The sequence below is a fragment of the Delphinus delphis genome, chromosome 1 (genome assembly GCF_949987515.2).
Source record: "Delphinus delphis chromosome 1, mDelDel1.2, whole genome shotgun sequence".
Lineage (NCBI taxonomy): Eukaryota > Metazoa > Chordata > Mammalia > Artiodactyla > Delphinidae > Delphinus > Delphinus delphis.
Window position 1 is genome coordinate 167,966,383 of NC_082683.1, and position 12,239 is coordinate 167,978,621.

General features: G+C 46.2%; 1 protein-coding gene across 2 annotated transcripts in view; it reads right to left on the bottom strand.

Moving 5' to 3' along the window:
• Positions 1 to 12,239, bottom strand: part of TGFB2 (transforming growth factor beta 2) — an 82,739-nt gene that overhangs the window by 26,220 nt on the left and 44,280 nt on the right. For both annotated transcript variants that reach the window (XM_059998305.1, XM_059998296.1), the window contains one exon: positions 5,004 to 5,167. In XM_059998305.1, coding sequence (XP_059854288.1) covers positions 5,004 to 5,167 — 164 coding nt within the window. The remainder of the gene's footprint in view (positions 1 to 5,003; positions 5,168 to 12,239) is intronic.

Consider the following 12,239-nt stretch of genomic DNA (forward strand, 5'->3'; position numbering starts at 1 on the left):
CCACGAGGTCATGGGCACCCTTACGTAAGTTATTAATTTCTTTGCTTGTGAAATTGGGGGCTGAGCCCCCTCCAAGACGGCAGACACCCTTGCTCTTGTTGGTGATATTCAATTGAAGAAGATTCCCCTCTCCTATTTTTTTTCCCTCTATAACTCTGGGCATGATTTTAATCATAAATACAAGCACAACTTAATCAGAGAAAGATGTATTCTGTCTTCCAAATGCGCTGAGAGCTCCACTAAATATTAGTAGGTTCAAAAGCATTCCCAGAGCACTGGAGCTCTATCGGAGCCTATTTCAATAAAGGCTGCCTTTGTCATAAATCTCTAAAAATACGGTAAGGGTCACTCCTATTTGGAAAAATTTTCAGTTTTCCTCTTTTTTGCCCTCTTTCCCGTCTTATCAGAAGGCTTTATCCCTTTCGTAGTCCCTCTGATACTGGTGTACATCTGAAGTCATACTGTGATCACACCAGTATATGCTCTTTAGAGCCTGCTCGCATAACAGAAGTCAGAGGTAGCAGGAGGACAGTGCGGTTTTATATTACCACCATTCATCACAGCTCTGACAGACGATTCTGTAGAGGGGAGAAGAGTGAGAGTCGCCTTGCCAAACTAAACATGATTTCCACAGAAGCTCGGGTATCCTGACTCTCCCAGGCAGGGAGAAATCAACAGATGCACAGCCCTGGACAAAACTAACTCGGAACTCACTCCTGGAAATGCTATCTTAGGTCTTTCTAGCCTGGGATTCGGACTCTAGAAAGAGGACCCATATACATTTTAGGGGACAGAATGACCCCCCAAACTTGGGATATGCCTTAAATCTGTGATTCCCAACGGAGAATGGAGAATGATCATATCTGAATCGTGAGGAGAGCTTTTCGAAAACACGTCTGTCCAGAGGCAAATCTTTTCCTCTCCAGGGAGAATCAGAAGCTCCAGGAAACGGACTGTGGACAGGCCTTGTAGAAGCTCCCCCAGGGCATTCAGAGGTGGGGAAGCACCTCCTGCACCCACATGTGAGCTCGCGCACGCGCGCGCACACACACACACACTCCCCCTGCTTAGAACCGATGCCCTGAGGAATCCTAATAAATTATCCATACAATCATCTAAACACCCTGAAAACCTATTCCTAGTCATCCTATCTCTCTTCCTCTAGGAAGCAGATTGTCAACCCTGTGGCCAGTAATACAGTAGTCAAAGGGAATCTAGAAACTTCAGAGACTTTGTTCTTCTGAATAGTTGAGCTCTCCACATAGCTACAGGTCTGCCCATTTAAGCACTGAGTATTTTATTTCTCAAAATAACATTTCAGCAATTTTGCCTAGAAAACCCTCTAGTACCTTACGGCACGTGTTCAGTTACCTGAATATAATTTAGCCTCACCTGCATAATTGGAAGCTGTTACTGTAAGCATCAATTTCTGTCCTGAGACTTGAAGAGGGAGTTTATCACTGAAGGCCACAAAGAGTTCCAAATGCATGGAAGGCAAGTGGCAAGTTGGAGAAGAACAGGCCAAAGATGGGACTCCAGATAAAAAGGCCACCAGCAGATGTCAGAATCCAGATAAGGTGCCACAGAGATAAAGACTGGGTTAACCACAAACAGGATAAGCTTTAGGAAAATTGTCCATACAGGCACTGCATTCTATGACTTGATCGTCTGGGCTGGCATTACTGGGGTGCACAGGCAAACATCTCAAGTCTAAAGGGTCATCTCCTCCTGTCAGAGTGTCTTCCCCCAGCACTCCTTCTAATCCAGTGCTTCGAATTTCTTGTGGTCCCAGAGAGGACCAAAGGCTGCCTTTCCGGTGAGTCAGCTGTGTGTGTGTGCTATGTCTTCTGTGAGGGTGCTCGGGGATCTCTCTGACTTACTACCTGGACTTTGGCTGTGTTTCAGGAGGTTAGATTGCTGCATAGCTGAGCTCCAGATAGATAAGGAGATGTTATTCTTCCTTATTTTCCTCTAAAACTACCTCCTTCCTGGGTCTCGTGTTCAGTGTCACTGAACAAGCCCAAGGTCATGTTCTCCATACAATGAGCTTCTGTTTGGGGCTGTATCTTTTCCAATTGTGGATTTAATTGGAGCAGAGCCTGCTGCTTGTGTCATGGGGTGGCCAGCGCTGCAATAACCTCTGGGAAGGTACACAGCCACTGAGGACCTCACTGAGGTCCTCTGAATTACCAGCCTCCAGGGACAGATCCCCTCCCGGGGATGAGACGGCCTCTGGGAGGAAGACAAACTATCAGTAACCCGCTATCAGAGGCCACTCCTCGGAGCAAGGTCAGAAGCCAAAGAATAACGGTGACTTAGCAGCTTACGTTACAGGCAACAAAATCTAACAGACCTTGCCTTCAATTAACTGAAGTCGCGTAATTGAAACAGGGCCAGAGAGAACAATCTATCTGCACAGAGAGGCAGGGACGAGAGACTTAATTGAGAAAGAAGAAAAAAGAGGACAGGCAGTCATGTTTTTGTTTTTATTTTTCAAATCACCTTGCAATGTCTCTGGCTACCTTTGATCAAGCTGCTTTTTCAGAGAACTCCGTCTTTGCTTTCCCTCCTAATACCACTCCACCCTCTGGCCGGCCTAGTTTCTCTTATTTTTCTTCTCTTCTGGCTGATATTGAGGCAAAGAGGTAGGGAAGGATTTGCTACAAACAGCAAATGCGGTGAAGAGTGAGTGCTTGAGAATCAGAGCTGGACCTGGATCCCAGCCCCGCCTCCTCCTGGCTGTGTGACCCTGGCCAAGTGACTTAATTTCTCTGTGACTCAGCATCTTTCTCTGTAAAAAGGAGAAAGAATCCAGTAGAAGAAAGAATATTTGAAATGAGTGAAGGTGGTCTAAAGGTACGAACTTCCAGTTGTAAGATGAATAAGTTCTGGGGATGTAATGTACAATATGGTGACGATAGTTTGTAATAGTGTATTAAATATTTGAAATAAGAGAGTAAATCTTAAAAGTTCTTACCACAAAGGGGAAAAAAAATGTGACTATGTGAAGTGGTACATGTTAACTAAACCTACTGTGGTGAACATTTTGCAATATATACATATATCGAAATATTATTCAAGGTGGTACACCTTGAACTAATACAATGTTATACGTCTGTTATATGTCAATAAATGAAAAAAAAAGATACTTCATCATGCAAACTTCACAGGAGAGCTGTGGATACAAATGGAGGCAATACTTACAAAGGGCTTAACAGAGGGGCTGGTACACAGAAAGACGACCCTGTCTGATACTCTTAGAACGCGCATTAAGATCTTAAGGTCTCCACAGAGAGGTCCCTGAGGATCTAAGCAAGAACTACTTTTCATGAACACACATGTAAACTGGTACTTGAAAACTGTTTTAACAACTTCAGACTCATTCTCAGAGATTCCATGCTTATTTGTGTGGGAATTTTTCCATTTTCGCAATAAATGCAAAGAAAAGTCTTATCCAGATTACCAAAATTTCCAAATGTTTACAATCCAGGACAACTAGAGGTCTCCACATGCAGATGTCAATTCCTTTCATTCCCTCAAGGAAGCACGCTTTTTAGTCATATTGTCTCACATGCCTCCTCCTTAACATTGGGGTTCTCGGGTCTGTTCTTATTCAGTCTCCCTCTACATATCTTCCCTGGAGGGCAACACTCCGCCTTAGACTCTCCTCACCTCCTGGCACTGAGTACCATCTCTTTGGTACCCTGAACAGGCCCCTTCAAAGGACACCCTGTTTTGGTACAAGTGGCTCCTTCCGTCAAGAATGACCATCCCTCATCCTGTTTTAACAGATGCTTCTTGAGGCCCCACCCAAACGTCAAGTCCCTGGTGAAATCTTTCCAACTCTGCCCTCTACAGACACTGTTCATATGACACTATGACGTATTCACTATGACCTGATCTGCGTCCCTTGCCCAGCTCAGGGCTTTCAGAGCAGTGCTTTCATGTGTGTCAGATCCCCTGAAGATCTTGATAAAAGTCTAGATTCTGGTCTACATTCTGTGCATTCTGATTTGGTAAGTCTGGGCTGGGGCCTGAGATTCTGCATTTCTCCCAGCTCCTAGGTAATGCTGATGCTACTGCCTGGTAACCCACGTGAGTAATAAGCTGTTAAGAACATCTCTCACATCTCAGTAACTTGGTATCATCATCATCATCACCATCATTATTACCATCACCATCATCATCATCATATCATCATCATCATCATCATCATCACCACCAACATCATCATTATCATATCATCACCATCATCATCACATCATCATCATCATATCATCATCATCATCATATCATCATCATCGTCATATCATCACCATCACATCATCATCATCATCATATCATCATCACATCATCATCGTCATCATCATCACCGCCACCAACATCATATTTTGACACAGCTGCCTAGTAACTGTACTTAGGGAGATGAGATGTCAGGGCTGCCTGAAATCGTGGTGGACAGCGGTGAACAGAGGATGTGCATCTGGTGTGGGATGGACTAGAAAGTGCGGGTAGAATCAGAGAGGAAGAGGAGGCAGGATGAGGTTAGTGAAGAGACAGGAGGTAGCAAAGAGAGGAAGAAAAGAGAGTGAAAAAGATGGAGAGAGAGACAACAGGAAGGAAGTGACGAGGGAAGAAAAGGAGAAAGGGATGGCCATCAAATGAGAAAAGAAAGGTAGCTGACTTCCCTCCTTGGGGTGGGACTGGTCCTACGTCATCTGACTTTACAGAGTAGGGGGTGGACTTCTGGACTTGAGCCCTCCCGAGGGTGGGCACTCTAGCCATTCATGCCCAGAGCTTCCCCCCTTCACTCTAAATGTTCTGCCTTCCTGAGCAAGTGAGGAATGAACTGTCACTGTGAGAGGAATAATAAAAGAGGGTCTATGTCATGATTATGCGTGTAGAAAACGGCGTATCTCAGTTCAGAAAATCTGTCTGTAGGAAGTCCTTTATCCTAAGACTTCAAACTGATTGTCCATTCAAACAACCCAAAGAAAAGTTACCTGATACAGTTCGATCCGTTGTTCAGGCACTCTGGCTTTCGGGTTCTGTAAACGAAAGACTCTGAACTCTGCCTTCACCAAATTGGAAGCATTCTTCTCCATGGCGGAGACGTCAAATCGGACAATTCTGAAGTAGGGTCTGTAGAAAGTGGGCGGGATGGCATCTGTAAAAAGTTAGGGCAATCATTCAAAATGATAAAAATCCATTGTTCTCTCACAAAAGACCACGCAGCATGAGATAGTCTTAAGAAACCATACGGGAAATATCTACAGAATGATTTCGTTTCCAATGGCCAATTTAATATCATTAACAATTGAACCAGAAAAAAAAAAATAAACATCTGCATTTGGTTACAGGAGCAGCCGATTAATAGGGATTAACAAACCACTTCCAACTCCATTTGAGGCTATAAAGTTAACCCTCTCCTTTGAAAGCTGACAGAGTGGTGGAAAACCCTAGATGGTTATAAATTGGAACAAGTTCATGACAGTGGATGCCTGGAGAGAGCCGTCGGGCTTGCGTACACTTTCATCAGTTGTGCCAGGAAAAGAGCTCCTAATGGCAAGCAGTTTGCCCATGTATTTTTTTTCCTTGAAATTTTGGCACTCAAACACTCTGCTCTCTCCAGCTTCATGGACTGCATCTTTTTTGGCTTTGATAATTTGGTCTTTCACACACATAGGACCAAATACACCCTCTAGACAAGTTAGGGTGAGGACATTTGAATAAAAATATACAGATACTGGCTATACCAGGCCAGTCTTAAAATTCTTTATTCAGCATAAATGTCCGTTGGTGGGAGGGAATCCTAGCTAATGAAGAGGAAGAAAATCAACCCAAATGCCTTCTGTTCTGAGTCACGAAAAATACAGAGATGCAGAAAGCCCACAGCAATTTCAAGTTCATGGGCTGCTAGAATTTTGCTGTTACTTTGTAGTAACCTGTCATTGCCTTTGAATATGCAACTTGAGGTTACCCCCAAACCAAAGCAAGTCCAAATTCTATCCCCATACTTCATATACAACACCGATTTATTAAGCACCTACACTGGACAGGCCACCTGTTACAGGTACATTCCTACAGTATACGTAGAATAGGTATATTTCTACAATACTCTTCCAAAATCTCCTGCAAACTTACTTTCGTTATTCTGGAATGTTCCATCCAACTCTGGTGGCTCCATGATTTTCTACCCCCTCCTCAATTATGTCACTTCACTGCAACATAATCATTCATTTTTTTATGGCTTCTTACAAATGTTTTTATTACTTCATTATTATGTTTGCTTATTTTATTTCCCCATGAAATCTTAAGAATCTTGAGGACTAACCATATTTTCCAGGTCTTTCTTTTTCCCCGTCTACCTAGGACAGGGCTCTGCACACATGGAGTTCACCAAATACCCACTGTTTACGAAGTTGGTCATCAACAGGAGTCTTGAAAGACTCAGGCGTCTGGCTATTGGCAAGACTAGTTTCTTATTAAACAAGTGAACCATCCTGCTGATGTTAAAATAGAAATAAACACCTTTTGTGATTTCCTGGGAAATCCATGCCCTGACAATTACACTGAAAAAAAAAAAATGCTAGGAACACACCAACATTTCCTCATCGTAAGAGCTCTGAACTTTTTTCCCTCATAGAGGCTTTTCCCCATCCCTTTCCCATGTCCTGTGGCTTCTGGAAAGCAGCTCACGGGGAAGTGGTGAATTTCAAACCATGCCCTGCTCGATGACTGCTTCACAAAGGACTGTGGGAATTGAAGCTTTGTAGCTCAGAAGCCTCAGAAACAAAAACAAACAAGCACGCAAACAAAAAACCCCCGAATCTAAAGCACCCACGTTTCAGAGAAAAGAAGGTATTCATGTGGACACGGGGATGGCCCGCTGCATCACTACCGTGAAATACTCGGTGGACAGTTTCAGGCGGACAAAAACATTCACCCGGCCAGAAAGGTTTGGGGAGCCCCCTAGCTTAGCAATTTGCAAAGGTAGCTGCCAGGACAAACTGACCTTTCCCTCCGCTGGAACGCGCCCAGCCCAGGTGATTGGACAGGCTTGTCCCATCCTGATCAGCTCAGCTGAAAACAGTCTGGGGTCCCAGGTAGAGAGGCCTGGGGAGGGCTGGGGCCGGGCCTCCTGGCTTCACACACTCTCCAGTTTGGCCAGAACCTTCCACAGGCCTAGTGGCTGCATTCAAGTTCGCATGGCCTCCCCATTAGACAGCAGGAGCTTCAAACATGCTTTGAAAGAGCATCCTGAAAGCGCAAAGCTGCTTCAGTGCATTTCCCGTCATTAGCGAGAGTAAACATCTCATTGGTTTTCTCCCTCTTATTGGAACCCCCTTCAGGCCTGTGTTACTTCCACAGACACCCATCATTCACACCCGCCAACCCCAACCTTATCCCTCCATCAAGTTTGTAAATAAGTGCTCTTGAGATTTATTTTTATTCTCTTTTGTGTTTATTAAACTTTGAACAATTTTTTTCCCTTTCTGGTCCTCTGCCCATAAACACACTTTCTTTTTATGGCCGCTTTGGACCAGGAGGTCAATTTTGTTTCTCCTTCTTCTAAGCAAATCATCCAATGATCCTGTCCTAGGCTTTCGAGCTTTGAAGGGGTGTTTGCAAATATTTACAGGAATTGCTTGATAGTTAAGTACGTTGTTCTGCTCTGCTCCCTATACCCTGGCAAACAGCCCTCCTCCTCTCTGGCCATTATAACCACTTTGGCTGCTTCAGCTGCCTGATACTACAAAGCCACAGTTTTGGTTCTTGCTTTATAAGTCGAAGCAGTTAACACAGGAGGTGAAATGGCAGCTGAGCGTTCTCCAGCAGCACGTCGGCTTTGGTCTTGTGACCACAGTGAAGGGACCAGGCCAGCAGGACACGGCAGCTTTTCCCACACCCCTGCTCCAGCACCCGAGAATGGGAGCTCACTGAATAAAGACTGGTAACTAAAGAACTGACTACCACTGCTAAGGGTCAGCCCCAGCTGTCCCTGGCTGCCCTCTGCTACGGGTCACCAGTCCCATGCCTGGCTGAGGAACTTGAGCGACTTGCCAAATATCCTTACATTTGGGGGAAAAACTAAAAATCACAGCAAAGTGCTGGGGCCTAGCCTGTGACCCTGCTCATAAAGGCTTTTGGACGCCTGGTGCAAAGAGCTCAACGTGGCCCCTCTACACCCAGCCTGGATGTTGAGGCTCGTTTCCTGGGCTCGGAGTGGCTGGGTAGGTAGTTAATGGCTTGGGCAGCCCTAATCCATCCATCCAGGCTTGGAGGGATGTAGCTTTTTTCTCCACCTTCTCCAAGAACTCATTTCCCCCTTTGGAATGGGACGTGTCTCTAAAGGCCTCTGGAATTCCGATCCACTTCCTACCCCATTGCCAGGTAGTCGGAGACTTGTGCTTGACCTTTGCTAACTTGCCCACGCTCATCCTAGGTTTTTTTTTTTAGTGGTACGCGGGCCTCTCACTGCTGTGGCCTCTCCCGTTGCGGAGCACAGGCTCCGGACACACAGGTTCAGCGGCCATGGCTCACGGGCCCAGCCGCTCCGCGGCACGTGGGATCTTCCCGGACCGGGGCACGAACCCACGTCCCATGCATCGGCAGGCGGACTCTCAACCACTGCGCCACCAGGGAAGCCCTCTTCCAAATTATTGATTAGCTCATTTGTAAATCATCTTCTCCTTGTGTTAGCACCCTGCGGTCAGGAATCTTCACTTAGAGTTCTTTGGTTCCCCATGGCCCAGGGATGGCTTCATGGGCATGTGACCAGGGTGGTGGTACCGGGTCCCAAGCTCAGAAAAGCCTCACACTGGAGTTTGATGCTCTGTGGTCACCATCTTTAGACCCTTAATCATTTCACCTTTGAATTTACGCTGCGTACGTGAAGTCTGATGGGACAACGGAGCACGTGCAGGGGCATGGGGCCTCACTCATGTGCTGGGCCACCCTCCCGTCACCTCCAGGCCTTCCCAGGACTGGCACTCAGCCCCCTGCCCCTCGCGTCCAGGACAGCCAGCATCAGGTGCCCACACCTGAACATCTCCGGGCAGGGCATGGGGGCGGCTGTTTGAGCTGAGTCTGGCCGCATATTCAGAGGCAGCCCAGTGGGAGAAAGTAGCTAGTCCTTCCACAGTCACATACAGTTATAGGATCCGAAGGCAGTGGGATCTTTAAGGCCATTTGAATTTTAACCCCAAATCAAAAAGTCGTAGCTATGGGGCAACAGGGACATCAGTGGGCTTTTCTGAGCCTGTTTCTTCATCTTAATTTCCTATCTCATATGTATTGACTCAGGTTGTCAGTAAACAACCTGAAGTAAATAATTTCCTATCTCATATGTATTGACTCAGGTTGTCAGTTCACACAAGCGAGCAGACAGAACATTCAAGCACTGGGTCTCGCACACATTTCCACTCAAAAACGTCCCTTCCTATCCCCCTTTCCATCCTGCAACAGAGATGCTAACTGGTTCTTGGGCCTTCCTTGAATGTCCCACCGAGAGAGAACATTCTCTTACCAACTAACTTAATTAGAAGAGAAGGGACAGAAGCAGTTAAGTGTCCTGGGACAGTTTATAAACGACTGAACAAAAACCAAAGAAAGGTCTTACAACATCACCAATACGTGAGGAGTTCTGACAGAAAGTGTAGATTTGGAGGCTGAAAGAAATACCCCAAGGATATCCAGAGTTCAGCCTTTAGGGAGGCAAGGCTTCAATCATCTATCCTGAATCTGGTAGCAGGTTGAGCTAGATGGCCACCCAGCTCACTTGCAGCTCTGCCTTTTCATCATTCTCATTTTGATAGTCTCACGGATGGAGCCTCCAAAAAGTATTTTTTCTCCCCCAGATTTTACATTAGATGACTGTCCCTCACCACCTGCTTTAGAGTCACATGGGGGGCTTAGGAATATGCTTATTACCTGCCTCTATCCCAGACCTACCGTGTGAATCCCAGGTGATTCTGTCTTACATCCAGATTTGATAACATCTGCCCTAGACAACGTCTAACCATAATGAACTTGGCCAGGCTCCCCTTCGCTTCAGTGTTATGAACTGGTTAGGGACGAATAAAATATGTCTATCCCACCATCCCCTCCCTAAAAAAGAATGGCCTGGTCTCACTGCAGCCTCAGAATTGACTTCACAATCGCCTCCCATGTTCTAATAGTTTTATATGCTTCATGTCTGCTAAGAAGGTGTTTTTAATCCCCATTTCACAGATTCAGAAATCAAGAGCAAGGAGAGTGAAATAAGTCCTGGCTAAGGGCAAGGTGAAGCTGGCCTGTCATCAAAAGCCCTTGCTTTTCACCACAATATCCTGCCCTCCGTGCAAAAGAGTCCCGTGAGTCGAAGACATGAATCCCACCCGAGGCAGAAAGACCAACACCCTCACTGGAGCACTATTGCAAAAACGGGCACAAAGACGTAGCTCTTGCATAACTAGAGATCTGTTAGACCTTGCAGTAAAGCTCCAGAAACTTTAATGCAAGGCCCGGTATTTTCACTGATACTCCTTAAAAGAATGGCTCTGGTTTGGAGATCTGGGGCTTGTTCGTGCGGAAGTTCCCCCCGAGAGGCACTTTGCTAATACTAGGACTGCCCAGGATCATTTGGACGCCCATACGAGATGTGCCTGGTGCCTCTATCCTCAGTAGCATCCACTGGCTCTCATCCCCAAGCTCCTCAAACACACAGAACAAACTCTTCATTCCCCTTTCCAGAAATGACTGCACTTTTCCTACAGCTCTGTAGTAATTGGCGTGGACTTCTGACAGTGCTTAACGGGTGTAGTGGCCCCTCATTCCTGACATCCCCAGCTTTGAGGGAAGTAGTTTGGGTTTCATTAGACATTCCTCAGGGAGCAGCAAGAAAGCCACCCGCCACACGATTGGAGGGCCAGGAAACGAGCTGCTATTTGTATGTGCGCGGACACAGCCAGCGAGAAACCAAGACAATTGTGTTCGGGGGTTTTCTCAAATTTGTCTTGGCACACGGGAGATAGATTTGATTTCACTACCACATCCCAAACACTGCTGACATTCAAGTCACAGCAATGTAACACAAAGTGACTGAGGAATAAACAGTGCATCACCAGTGGTCTCTGATGTTCTCCCTGGCCATCCCTCCTATTAAATGTAACCCAGCACCGGAGCATCTGTGATGGAAAGTGGGTGTCTCCGAGCAGGGGACAGACCTAATGTGCTGCTGGCAGTTGGGAGTCACTGTGTCAGCATCAGCTTATGTGACTTGGCCTTCATCGAACTGCTATTTGAGTCTGTGCACACTGTCAGCAGGACCGTTTTGGCCCCTTCTTACACAAAACCAAAAAAAAAAAAAACATTAAATCACAGTGATGCTGGCCCACAGTGGTTGGTTTTCTTGAACTATGACAGACACGGTGTTTCTAGTGTCTACTCCAAAGTTTCCATCACCTTCATAAAAACCCCACTTAGGTGGAGACACCTATTTTGTTTTGATTCTCCTGTTTCTCATTGTGCTCAGGACTGTGTATAGAGAGGGCACGTGGACCCGCTTTTGCGGGCAGGTGGACCACGAATGGGACATATTCCTTTGGAATGACGTCACAGTGGGAGGCTGTCCTCTTGGTTGGAGTAGGTGATTGAAGCCACTCTCCTCTGCCATTGTCTCATTCTTTAAAGCACATACAACTCTCTTTTGTTTTTCCTCTCTCTCTCCTTATTTTCTCTCCTTCCTTTGCTCCACTTTCTTTCTCTCTTTTCTTACTTCTCTTCAATCTGTGCTTCTTTTTCTCTAAAAAAAAGCGGGGGTGGGGGCGCTTCCCTGGTGGTGCAGTGGTTAAGGATCGGCCTGTCAATGCAGGGGACATGGGTTCAAGCCCTGGTCCAGGAAGATCCCACATGCCACGGAGCAACTAAGCCTGTGCACCACAACTGCTGAGCCTGTGCTCTAGAGCCCACGAGCCACAACTACTGAGCCTTCGAGCCACAACTACTGAGCCCATGAGCCACAACTACTGAAGCCTGCGCACCTAGAGCCCGTGCTCCACAACAAGAGAAGCCACCACGATGAGAAGCCCGTGTACCACGAGGAAGAGTAGCCCCTGCTCGCCACAACTAGAGAAAGCATGCACGCAGCAACAAAGACCCAACACAGCCAAAAAATAAATAAATAAAATAAATAAAATTTTTTTACATGTTAAAAAAAGGGGGAAGGGGCAGAATCGCCATGATTTTGGTCCACTAAT